General features: G+C 46.7%; 1 protein-coding gene across 1 annotated transcript in view; it reads left to right on the top strand.

Moving 5' to 3' along the window:
• Window positions 1-1,685: 1,685 nt before the first annotated feature.
• LOC143277206 (uncharacterized) overlaps window positions 1,686-12,500 on the top strand; it is a 15,276-nt gene continuing 4,461 nt past the window's right edge. The window contains exons 1-2 of the mRNA XM_076581993.1: window positions 1,686-1,839; window positions 8,165-8,759. Coding sequence (XP_076438108.1) covers window positions 1,819-1,839; window positions 8,165-8,759 — 616 coding nt within the window. The 5' untranslated portion in view covers window positions 1,686-1,818. The remainder of the gene's footprint in view (window positions 1,840-8,164; window positions 8,760-12,500) is intronic.

The raw sequence follows: 12,500 nt of genomic DNA, 5'->3' as shown, positions 1-12,500 counted from the left end.
CACACACACACACACACACACACATCCACCTCCCACCTCACACACCCCCAACCCTACACACATACACATTGCAACACCCCACTTCCCCTTCCTACTCCTCGTCACACACACACACACACACACACACACACACACACACCCACCTCACTCCACCCACACACACGAACACACACAGAAGATACACATCCTCTGCGCCAAGCACAAGCAACAAAGATTTCGTGGCGCGTGTCCGACACAGACTGTGAACGTTGCTGTCGTGTCGTTTATATAGTGGCAGGTGTCAAACTCGACTGGTGCGGGATTCAGTGGGGCGTGTCAGACACAGACACACACACAGACGCACACAGACACACAGACACAAACACACACATACACACATTACAACACACGCACACACACACACACACACACACACACACAATACAACACACCCACCTCCCCTCACAAACTTCCCCCCCACTCCACCCACACACAGGAACACACAGAGAAGACTCACCTGTTCTGCACCAAGCATCGGCTACAAAGATTCAGTGGGGCGTGTCAGACACAGACACACACACACACACACACACACACACAACGTAAAACACACCATGCACAAAAACACGCATGACTACACACACCCACACACACACACTACAGGACCCCACCTCCCCTAACACACACACACACACACCCACACACACACACACACACTCTCTCTCTCTCTCTCATAACAACACACACACACACACACATACAACAACAACAACAACACACCACCTCCTCTCTCTCTCTCACACACACACACCCACATCCACCTCCCACCACACCCCCCCAACCCCACACACATACACATTGCAACACCCCACTTCCCCTTCCTACTCCACGTCACACACACACACACACACACACACACACACACACCTCACTCCACCCACACACACGAACACACACAGAAGATACACATCCTCTGCGCCAAGCACAAGCAACAAAGATTTCGTGGCGCGTGTCCGACACAGACTGTGAACGTTGCTGTCGTGTCGCTTATATAGTGGCAGGTGTCAAACTCGACTGGTGCGGACGCGGAATAGAAGGGTTTGACAGGTAGTAGTAAAAAAAAAAAAAAAAAAAAAGGAAAGTAAAAAAAAAAAGGAATAAAGGGAAAGGAAGAAAAGGGTATAAAAAAAAGGAAAGGAAAAAAAAAGTTAAGAAAAAAGAAAAGAAAAAAAAAAGGGTGGTGGTGGTGGTGGTGGTGGATGAGACTGTCCGCGAATTAGGTCAGTTGCTGCGGGGACTTTTCGTGTGTGTGTTTCTCACTCTGTGTGTGCGTGTGTGTGTGTGTGTGCATTTCTCACTGTGTGTGTGTGTGTGTGTGTGTGTGTGTTTACATCACTGCGCGCGCGTGTGTGTGTTTCTCACTGTGTGTGTGTGTGCAGTTGGGTGAGGCTTCTCTAGGCAGAGGGTTGGTCGATGGCGCGTGTCTTTTAGAAGGGCTTAGTGTGTGTGTGTGTGTGTGTGTGTGTGCGTGTGCGCGTGAGTGCATACTTCGGTGTGTGTGTGCGTGTGTGCGTGAGTGTGAGTGAGTGCAAGCGCGCGTGAGTGCATCCTTCAGTGTGTGTGTGACTCTCTCTCTCTCCTCTCTCTCTCTCTGTCACACACACTCTCTCTCTCTGTGCAGTGTGGCTTGTGTTGCTGGTCACGGTTGTGTGTTTTTTTCTTTTCTGTGTGTAGTGGTAGCGTCCTCTTGGCTGGGCCCAGCGTTGGCTTTCTATTTGTCAAAGTGCTGATGGTTTGAGGTGTGTAGCTTTGCGGAGGTAAAAAACAAAACACAAAACCATGGCGTACAGCCGAACAGAGGTGAGTTTTACCATTTTGTCCCGTGTGGTGTGGTGTGGTGATGGTGGTGGTGTGTGTGTGTGTGTGTCGTATCAGCCTCAGGTTAGTTGGTTTGGCATTGCCGCGGTGGCAGTAAAAAAAAAAAAAAAAAAAAATGGCGTCCATAGCTATACCGTGGTCAGTCAGTTTCAGCGCAGGTACGCCTTTCTGAGGACAGCGTGTAAATTTTTTTTTTTGCGGAATGGTTCGTGTACCACCCCACTTCGTAGCGTTCTCATCGCACACTTTAATACAATTTAACGTCTCAATTCGACCTCAATCGTCCTGATACCTTAAATGAATATCCATTACCTAGAACTGACCACGGCAGTGAAACAACAGGTAATGTCTAACGTTAGCAACCTAAATTCCTGAAGCAATGTGCACGGTATATTTCGTGTACATTGCAATGCAGGTATGAAGTATAACATAAATAACAATGATTTGATCATTGTCATCCACTCTCAGTTAGTAAATTGTGAAGGAATTGCCTGAAAAAGCCACCGTCAAAACCTCCATACTGGATCATAAACATGCTCCACAAATGATAAAATCAAGGGAAGCACGATAAATTTAACAAGATAGCTGGTTTGATTGGATATGTTGAATAAATTGTCATGTGCATTACCAGCGCTTGGAGAATTTGATAAAGCATGTTACTGGCGACATATCAGAACGTCAGTTTTGTAAGGAAATTCCAAAATAGTGTCGTCTGCCATTAGACCATAATTATGATATTTTGACGTGAGTCTATTTGCGAACGATGCTGCACAGCTACTGAGCGCTCTCATAAGCGTGTGTATGTATGTGGTGTGTATGTATGTGGTGTGTGTGTGTGTGTGTGTGTGTGTGTGTGTGTGTGTGTGTGTGTGAGATCCAAACCAACGATACAACAGTCTGGTGCGATGCTCCAATAATATGCTTCTATACCTAACGAGTTCAAGACCTGCTTCAGTTTTAATTGTTAACATATACCCAAACCCATCGTTCGCAACTGGATTCAGTTGGCCGTTCGCATTTACCCTCAGGCACCCGTGCTATTTCAACCGTTTAATTTTAAAACACACGTTGAAAACTGAGGAGCAGACGAACTTTTCCGAGTGCAGTCAATTGGAGAAAGCCTTCACGAACAGAAGAGCTACATTTAACGATCGCACAACCTGTCTTCTGTACAACAATAAACGTTGAGCTTGTCGCTTCGACTGGAAGTTACCTTGCTGTGACCATTTGTAACGTGTGATGCGGTGTGGTGTGATGTGGAGCGGTATGGTGTGGTGGTGTAGTGTGGTGTGGTGTGGTGGTGCGGTGTGGTGTGTGGTCTAGTGTGGTGGTGTGGTGTGGTGGTGTAGTGTGGTGGTGGTGTGGTGTGTGTAGTGTGGTGTGGTGTGGTGGTGTGGTGTGGTGGTGTAGTGTGGTGTGGTGTGGTGTGGTGGTGTAGTGTGGTGTGGTGTGGTGGTGTGGTGTGGTGGTGTGGTGTGGTGGTGTAGTGTGGTGTGGTGTGGTGTGGTGGTGTGGTGTGGTGGTGTAGTGTGGTGTGGTGTGGTGTGGTGGTGTAGTGTGGTGTGGTGTGGTGTGGTGGTGTGGTGGTGTAGTGTGGTGTGGTGTGGTGTGGTGGTGTAGTGTGGTGTGGTGTGGTGTGATGTGGTGTGGTGGTGTGGTATGGTGTGGTGTGGTGTGGTGGTGCGGTGTGGTGTGGTGGTGTGGTGTGGTGGTGTGGTGTGGTGGTGTAGTGTGGTGTGATGTGGTGTGGTGTGGTGTGGTGGTGTGGTGTGGTGTGGTGGTGTGGTGTGGTGTGGTGTGGTGGTGTGGTGTGGTGGTGTAGTGTGGTGTGATGTGGTGTGGTGGTGTGGTGTGGTGTGGTGTGATGTGGTGTGGTGTTGTGGTGTGGTGGTGTGGTGTGGTGGTGTAGTGTGGTGTGGTGTGATGTGGTGTGGTGGTGTGGTGTGGTGGTGTGGTGTGGTGTGGTGTGGTGTGGTGGTGTAGTGTGGTGGTGGTGATGTGGTGCGGTGTGGTGTGGTGTGGTGTAGTGTGGTGGTGTGGTGTGGTGGTGTAGTGTGGTGTGATGTGGTGTGGTGTGGTGTGGTGGTGTAGTGTGGTGGTGTGGTGTGGTGTGGTGATGTGGTGCGGTGTGGTGGTGTAGTGCGGTGTAGTGTGGTGTGGTGGTGTGGTGTGGTGTGGTGGTGTAGTGTGGTGTGGTGTGGTGTGGTAATGTGGTGTGGTGTGGTGGTGTAGTGCGGTGTGGTGGTGTAGTGTGGTGATGTGGTGCGTTGGTGCGGTGTGGTGTGGTGGTGGTGGTGTGGTGCGGTATGGTGTAGTGCGGTGGTGTGGTGTGGTGGTGTAGTGTGGTGTGGTAATGTGGTGTGGTGTGGTGGTGCGGTGTGGTGTAGTGTGGTGGTGTGGTGTGGTGGTGTAGTGGTGTGGTGTGGTGTGGTAATGTGGTGTGGTGTGGTGGTGTAGTGTGGTGTGGGGTGGTAATGTGGTGTGGTGTGTGGTGTGGTTCGGTGTGGTGTGGTGTGGCGTTGTGTGGTGTGGTCATGAGGTGTGATGTAGTGTTAGGTGTGGCTGTTGTATGTGATGTTGGTGGTGGTGGTGGTGGTGGTGGTGGTGTGTGTGTGTGTGTGTGTGTGTGTGTGTGTGTGTGTGTGTGTAAAATCACCCCATGTCAGACAACAAAAGAACTGTTCAGGCCTGGCAAAATTCTACAGTGTTTAAAAACTGAATCCACTCTGATGTTAAGAAAGAGAAAGAGAGAGAGAGAGAGAGAGAGAGAGAGAGAGAGAAAACGAACGAACGAATCTTTTTAATGAGGGAAGTGGAATAAGCATGCATATGCCTTTTTACATCCAGCCCTCAGGGCAAAAAGAAATGAAATCAAAATGTTCACAAGATAACAAAAGGTTATAGAAAAACATACACGAAATTCAAATACTCTCAATTGCACAGTAGCATTTACAAGTACATAATCATGATACCTGCATTAATGACAATAATGTATATGAATATGGTAATGAGAGAGATAGAGTGAGTGAGTGAGTGAGAGAGAGAGAGAGAGGATGAATGAATGAATGAATGAAGGAAGGAATAAATGAATGATAAATGAATGAATGAATGAATGGATCTTATTTCCGATAGCATTAGAGTAAGCAAACAATTGCTTTCTCCAGCCCTCGAAAGGGAAAAATGAGAGAGAGAGAGAGAGAGAGAGAGAGAGAGAGAGAGAGAGAGAGAAGCAAATATATACATCTGCAGAGACAAAAGCGCGTTGGGTTACGCTGCTGGTCAGGCATCTGCTTGGCAGATGTGGTGTAGCGTATATGGATTTGAGCGAACGCAGTGACGCCTCCTTGAGCTACTGATACTGATACTGATAGAGACAAAAGAAATATGATCTTAAAAACAAACAAACCATAGTGGCTTCACTGTGGCGAGTGGGAGAGCAGTGGGAATTTGCACACAGGGAAATAAAATCGGTTTCTGACCGAAAGTGTTTCAACTGAACACAGTGCAAATTCGTCAGCGGCACAGCGCGAAGGGGAGCTACCCCGCGATTATCAGTAGCCCCCTGATTATTTCCCTTTGCACACCTCCCTCCTTTGCTTGCGATTTATTATTTTACGTGGAGTACTGCGATTGTACGCATTAATGATAATGATAATGATAATTATATTCAAATAATGTTTCTTAATTCTTTCTGTTTTTACATTAAGAATACTAGTTATTACCTGCAGTGTGTGGATGTATGTATGAAACGATGTATGTGATATTTTTTACATTTGTATCTTCGTAATATTTGTTGGGGCTGTTGTTGGCTTTTACAGTTATGGTCCCCATGTTGTTTACTTGTCTATGTTGTGGTAATGCACCTGACCAAATTTCTCCAGGTGGAGATAATAAAGTTATTCTTATCTTATCTTATCTTATCTTATCTTATGATAATGACAGTAAAGTGATGGCCTAGAGGTAACGCGTCCGCCTAGGAAGCGAGAGAATCTGAGCGCGCTGGTTCGAATCACGGCGCAGCCGCCGATACTTTCTCCGCCCCCTCCACTGGACCTTGAGTGGTGGTTTGGACGCTAGTCATTCGGATGAGACGATAAACCGAGGTCCCGTGTGCAGCATGCACTTAGCGCACGTAAAAGAACCCACGGCAACAAACGGGTTGTTCCTGGCAAAATTTTGTCTAATAATCCACTTCTATAGGAAAAACAAATAAAAACTGCACACAGGAAAAAATACAAAGAAATGAGTAGCGTTGTAGTGTAGCGACGCGCTCTCCCTGGGGGAGAGCAGCCCGAATTTCACACAGAGAAATCTGTTGTGATAAAAACGAAATACAAATACAAATAATAGTTGTTGTTTTTTTATTTTTTTATTTTTTTAGCGGCTTTCCCCCAGCAGAAAGTAAACATGATCCATTTTAACCACATGTGAGTTTTTGCTTACTGAATCCCGGGTTCGAATCTCGGACGGTAACGGCGCCTGGTGGGTAAAGAGTAGAGATTTTTCTGATCTCCCAGGTCAACATAATTATGTGCAGACCTGCCAGTGCCTGAACCCCCCTTCGTGTGTATACTACGCACGCAGAAGATCAAATACTGCACGTTAAAGATCCTGTAATCCATGTCAGGCGTTCGGTGGGTTGTGGAAACAAGAACATAGCCAGCACATGCACACCCCCGAAGGCAGAATATGGCTGCCTACATGGCGGGGGTAAATAAACGGAATGGTCATACACGTAAAATGTTACATGCCTGTATGAGTGTGTATGTGTGCGTGCCTGAAATCTGATTGAATGACACAGGAAACGAATGATGAGCACCCAGTGGCAGCCGTCAGTCGGGATGGTGTGTGTGTGTGTGTGTGTGTGTGCTTTGTGTGTGTGTGTGTGTGTGTGTGTGTGTGTGCTTTGTGTGTGTGTGTGTGTGTGTGCGTGTGCGTGCGTGCATGTGTGTGCGTTTCACAGCCAGTGAAGATTTCCAACATCAACACTCACACGACAGAGAACTCAAACCATCTGACTTTCTCTCTCTCTCTCTCTTTCTCTGTCTCCCCCTATCTCTCTCTTTCTCTCTATCTCCCTCCCTCTCTCTTTGTCTATCTCTCTCTATCTCCCCCCCCTCTCTCCCCCCTCTCTCTATCTCCCCCCTCTCTCTCTATCCCCCCTCTCTCTCCCCCCTCTCTCTCTATCTCCCTCTCTCCCCCCTCTCTCTGTCTATCTCCCTCCTCTGTCTCTCTCTCTCTCTATCTGTCCCCCACTCTCTCTATCGCCCCCCTCTCTCTCTCTCTGTCTCCTCCCTGTCTTTCTCTCTGCCTCCCCCCCCCTCTCTGTCTATCACCCCCCTCTCTCTCTTATCATTGACTTCTTGGGAGTCTCGGTCTGTTAAACTGGGAAGGTGAAGTCTTTACTTTATTTAACCACCCCCCACTCCTCCACCCCGTCCCCCCTCACAGAATTTCGACGCTACGACAGCAACAACAACAATAACATTTTTTTCTTTATTTTACCACCCACCCTTACAGAATTTCGACGCCACAACAGCAACAACAACAACAGCAACAATTCTTTGTTTTATCACCAACCTTCACAGAATTTCGACGCTACAACAATAACAGTAACAACAACAACAACAACAATTCTTTCTTTGTTGTACCACCCACCTTCACAGAATTTCGACGCCACAACAGCAACAACAACAACAGCAACAATTCTTTGTTTTATCACCAACCTTCACAGAATTTCGACGCTACAACAATAACAGTAACAACAACAACAACAACAATTCTTTCTTTGTTGTACCACCCACCTTCACAGAATTTCGACGCTACAACAACAACAATAACAACAACAACAACAATTCTTTCTTTGATTTACCACCAACCTTCGCAGAATTTCGACGCTACAACAGCAACAACAACAGCAGCAGCAAGAACAACAACATTTCTTTCTTTAATTTACCACCCACCCTTACAGAATTTCGACGCTACAGCAACAATAACAATTCTTTCTTTCTTTTACCAGCCACCACTACAGAATTTCGACGCTACAACAACAACGACAACAATAACGACAACAAATAACAACAACAATGTTTTCTTTGTTTTACCCACTCACTTCTCACAGAATTTTGACGATACAGCAACAACAACCTTTTATCATTTCTTTGTTTTACCACTCACCCGCACAGACTTTCGACGCTACAACAACAACAACAATGTTTTTTTTTCTTTGTTTAACCCCTACACCCCGCCCCCCTCCACACACACACCCCTCTATCCACCCACCCACCCATCCTAATTCTCTTCACAGAATTTCGACGCTCTTCAAGCGACCGACAAAGGAGATGTAAAACAAGAAGAACGGGAACCTATGGTGGACGATCAGCCAGACGTGGGCTCCACCTCTTCTTCCCACCACCACCACTACCACGACCACGACGACCACCACGACGACGACCTCCACCACCACACCCAACACCAACGCCAGCACCACCCCTACAACCCCTACCTCCACCACCACCGCCCACCCTACCACCACCACCACCACCGCCACCCGCACCACCCCCACTCTGAGCCCCCTCACACGACCCAGCCCGCTGCAAACCAGGCATCATCATCAGCTGCCTCTCCTGGCTACATCACCATCCGACCCCCCCAGCATCTTCCGCCCCAGGGCCCATACATGAGGCCCCCACCTAGCCCTGGTCCTAGCCCTAGTCCTAGGCCTAGTCCTAGGCCTAGTCCTAGGCCTAGTCCCAGATCCAGTCACGCCCCTTCAGCGACAACGCAGCAGCCGACGACGATGACGACGACTCCCTTTCAGTTCGGAGGCAGTGGCTTCGCTGAACAGGAGCAGAGAGAATGGTCCAGTCATTTGCTGGACTGCTGCGTGGACCGGGAACTGTGTGAGTGGCATTTTGTGTGTGTGTGTGTGTGTGTGTGTGTGTGTGTGTGTGTGTGTGGTTTTTTTGTTGTTTTTTTGTTTTTTGTTTTTGTGTTTTCTTTTATCTTCTCTCCCCCCCCCACCCCAACCTGATTTTCTTTTGTTTATTGACTCACGTGTGTAAACAAAGTGAGTCTATGTTTTAACCCGGTGTTCGGATGTCTTTGTGTGTGTGTGTGTGTGTGTGTGTGTGTGTGTGTGTGTGTGTGTGTGCATGGTAAACTTTAACACTGACATTTTCTCTGCAAATACTTTGTCAGTTGACACCAAATTTGGCAAAAAAAAGGGGAAAAATTCAGTTCTTTCCAGTCATCTTGTTTAAAACAATATTGCACCTCTGGGATGGGCACAAAAAAAATAAATAATGAAGCCTAAATATATGCAAACTGCATTTACTGTTATATTTATATTTTTTGTGCTCTCTAAACTTGGCACTTTGATCTGATATTCTGACCCAACAACAAGAGCAGTCATTATTATCATTTTTTGTTCAAACAGGAACTTCTTTTGCTAAGCATGGAAAATTTATTTTGCAAACGTTTTGGTGCAGATAGTAAAAAAGGGAAATTACTCTGTAATTAATACTAGGGGACTTAATTTGCTTTAAACTGATCTTTCTCATCTTAAACATTACATTTTGAAATTATTCTCAATACATAAAAAGCTTGGATTTTAAAAAAAAGTGTATCACAAGTGAGTCTTGAAGGCCTTGCCTCTCTTGTTGTTCTTGTGTTTTCTTTTATCTTCTCTCTCTCTCTCTCTCCCCTCTCCCCCCCGATTTTCTTTTATTTATTTGTTTGTTTGTTTCTTGTTGTTGTTTTTTGTGTGGATATGGCCAACATATCGAACCGTGAACTGCTCGAGCTGTAACCACAGGTCTCAAACACCGACGACAACATCAAGTATAACAAGTTACATCAAACATTTTGTTTGTTTCTTTATTTGGACAGTTGAGCCAACAGCCAGGATGAGGGATAATGATCATGATCAATGGTTTCTCTCGAAACTGAAACCTACCCCACACCCCCACCCCACCCCAATCCCCGCTCCCCCCACCCCCTCTCCCCAACCCAGATCTCTCTCCTCTTGTGCAGGTGTGTACGTATGATAGTCAGTCGTGTTCGCCTACGACCGTCAGAACTGCTGTCTCGATTATCTGGGCTAGAATTTGATTTTCGCGGAGGAGGAGAGTGTCTTGCCCAAGCTAAGCTACATCCCCACTCTCTCGGCCAAGAGGGTGTTAGGACAAGTCGGTGTTGGGATGGGTCCCAAAGGCCAACTAGCGCCCTCCCCCCCTCTTCCCCCGCCCAACCCCTCCACCCCCCACCCCCTGTCCGAGACTGCAGCACTAAGAGCCAGTGCAAATTTTGCCTCCTTGCTTGAGAGTCATAGTCCTTCACAAAAAAAAACTAAGCTGTGAATGATTTCCCGTTGCCGTGGAGAAACCATTGATAAAACAGCTCTCACTTCGCTGTTGGCCCAACTGTAAACTTATGTCTTCTTCTGTTTCGCTCGTGGGCTGCAACTCCCATCGTTCACTCGTATGTACACGAGTGGGTTTTTACGTGCGTGACCGTTTTTACCTAGCCATGTAGGCAGCTATACTCCGTTTTCGGGGCTGTGCATGTTGACTGTGTTCTTGTTTCCATAACCCACCATGGATCACAGGATCTTTAACCTGCGTATCTAATCTCATGCTTGCGTATACACACGAAGCGGGGTACAGGCACAAGCTAGGTCTGTCTGCACAGAAATGTTGACCTGGGAGATCGAAAAAAAACAACAAAAAACAAAAACAAAAACAAGAGAGGCAAGGCCTTCAAGACTCACTTGTGATAAATTAAGTCCCCTAGCATTAATTACAGAGTAATTTCCCATTTTTTACTATCTGAACCAAAACGTTTGCAAAATAAATAAAAATTCCATGCTGAGCAAAAGAAGTTCCTGTTTGAACTAAAAATGATAATAATGACTCCTCTTGTTGTTGTGTCAGAATAAGAGGTCAAAGTGCCAAGTTTAGAGAATACAAAAAATATAAATATAACAGTAAATGCAGTTTGCATACAATTAGGCTTCTTTTTTATATTTTTTTGTGCCCATCCCAGAGGCACAATATTGTTTTAATCAACATGACTGGAAAGAACTGAATTTTTCCTATTCTTCTGCCAAATTTGGTGTCAACTGACAAAGTATTTGCAGAGCAAATGTCAATGTTAAAGTTTACCACGGACACACAGACACACGGACACACACACACACACACACACAGACAGACAACCGAACACCGGGTTAAAACAGAGACTCACTTTGTTTACACAAGTGAGTCAAAAATCTCCACCCTTTTTTTTTTTTACCCCAAACCAGGCGCCGTTACCGAGATTCGAACCACCCACCTACACGGGAACCCTCAGACTGAAAGTCCAACGCTTTAAAAAAAAAAAAAAAAAGCGCGACCACTCGGCAGTTGCGCCCGTCAAACTGATGGTCAGCCTGTGATAATTATAAGCTGAGTGGTAGAGTGGCGCTTAACCCTTTCACCGCCAGTCAATTCAGAGTGCAAAAGTCCCTTGCGCTGTAAACACAGAAAATATGGTGTCTGTTAATGGCTGGGGGATTCCCCTCCCTGTGATGTGTAGAAAATATGGCCTGTACCTACCACCGAACATAAAGAGCAGTAGGTTCATGGATAACAGACCCATGATCTGGTCACCCTTCAGTGACATGGGTCCTCTACACAGTTGCTGCATAAATACGAGTTTGGCAGTGAAAGGGTTAACGACCTGTCGGCGTGACGCCCTTACGGTCAACAATGCGAGTTTGGCAGTGAAAGGGTTAACGACCTGCCGGCGTGACAATCTTACGGTCAACAATGCGAGTTTGGCAGTGAAAGGGTTAACGACCTATCGGCGTGACGCACTTACGGTTTGGCAATGAAAGGGTTAACGACCTGTCGGCGTGACGCCCTTACGGTTTGGCAGTGAAAGGGTTAACGATCTGTCGGCGTGACGCCCTTACGGTCAACAATGCGAGTTTGGCAGTGAACGGGTTAACGACCTGTCGGCGTGACGCCCTTACGGTTTGGCAGTGAAAGGGTTAACGACACCTGTCGGCGTGACGCCCTTACGGTCAACAATGCGAGTTTGGCAGTGAAAGGGTTAACGACCTATCGGCGTGACGCCCTTACGGTTTGGCAGTGAAAGGGTTAACGACCTGTCGGCGTGACGCCCTTACGGTCAACAATGCGAGTTTGGCAGTGAAAGGGTTAACGACCTGTCGGCGTGACGCCCTTACGGTCAACAATGCGAGTTTGGCAGTGAAAGGGTTAACGACCTGTCGGCGTGACGCCCTTACGGTCAACAATGCGAGTTTGGCAGTGAAAGGGTTAACGACCTGTCGGCGTGACGCCCTTACGGTCAACAATGCGAGTTTGGCATTGAACGGGTTAACGACCTGTCGGCGTGACGCGCTTACGGTCAAGTTGTTCGTGGCTGTGAATGCAACAAAATGTGGTTAGTGGAAATGTATTAGATGCAACCAGCAAACGCATTTAAGTTCCACTTAATGTCTTTCCTCTATTTATTTATTTATGTACGCTTATAGTTGACTTCATCAAGTTTTTGCGCCTTATACACATTATTAGTAGTGGTAGTAGTTTTTTTTTTTTAATGTATTTATCTATTATTTGATCACCCCTTATTTATTT

This window comes from Babylonia areolata, chromosome 33 (genome assembly GCF_041734735.1).
Source record: "Babylonia areolata isolate BAREFJ2019XMU chromosome 33, ASM4173473v1, whole genome shotgun sequence".
Classification (NCBI taxonomy): Eukaryota; Metazoa; Mollusca; class Gastropoda; order Neogastropoda; family Buccinidae; genus Babylonia; species Babylonia areolata.
Note: the sequence above shows the minus strand (reverse complement) of the source record. Positions and strands in the feature narration are given on the sequence as shown.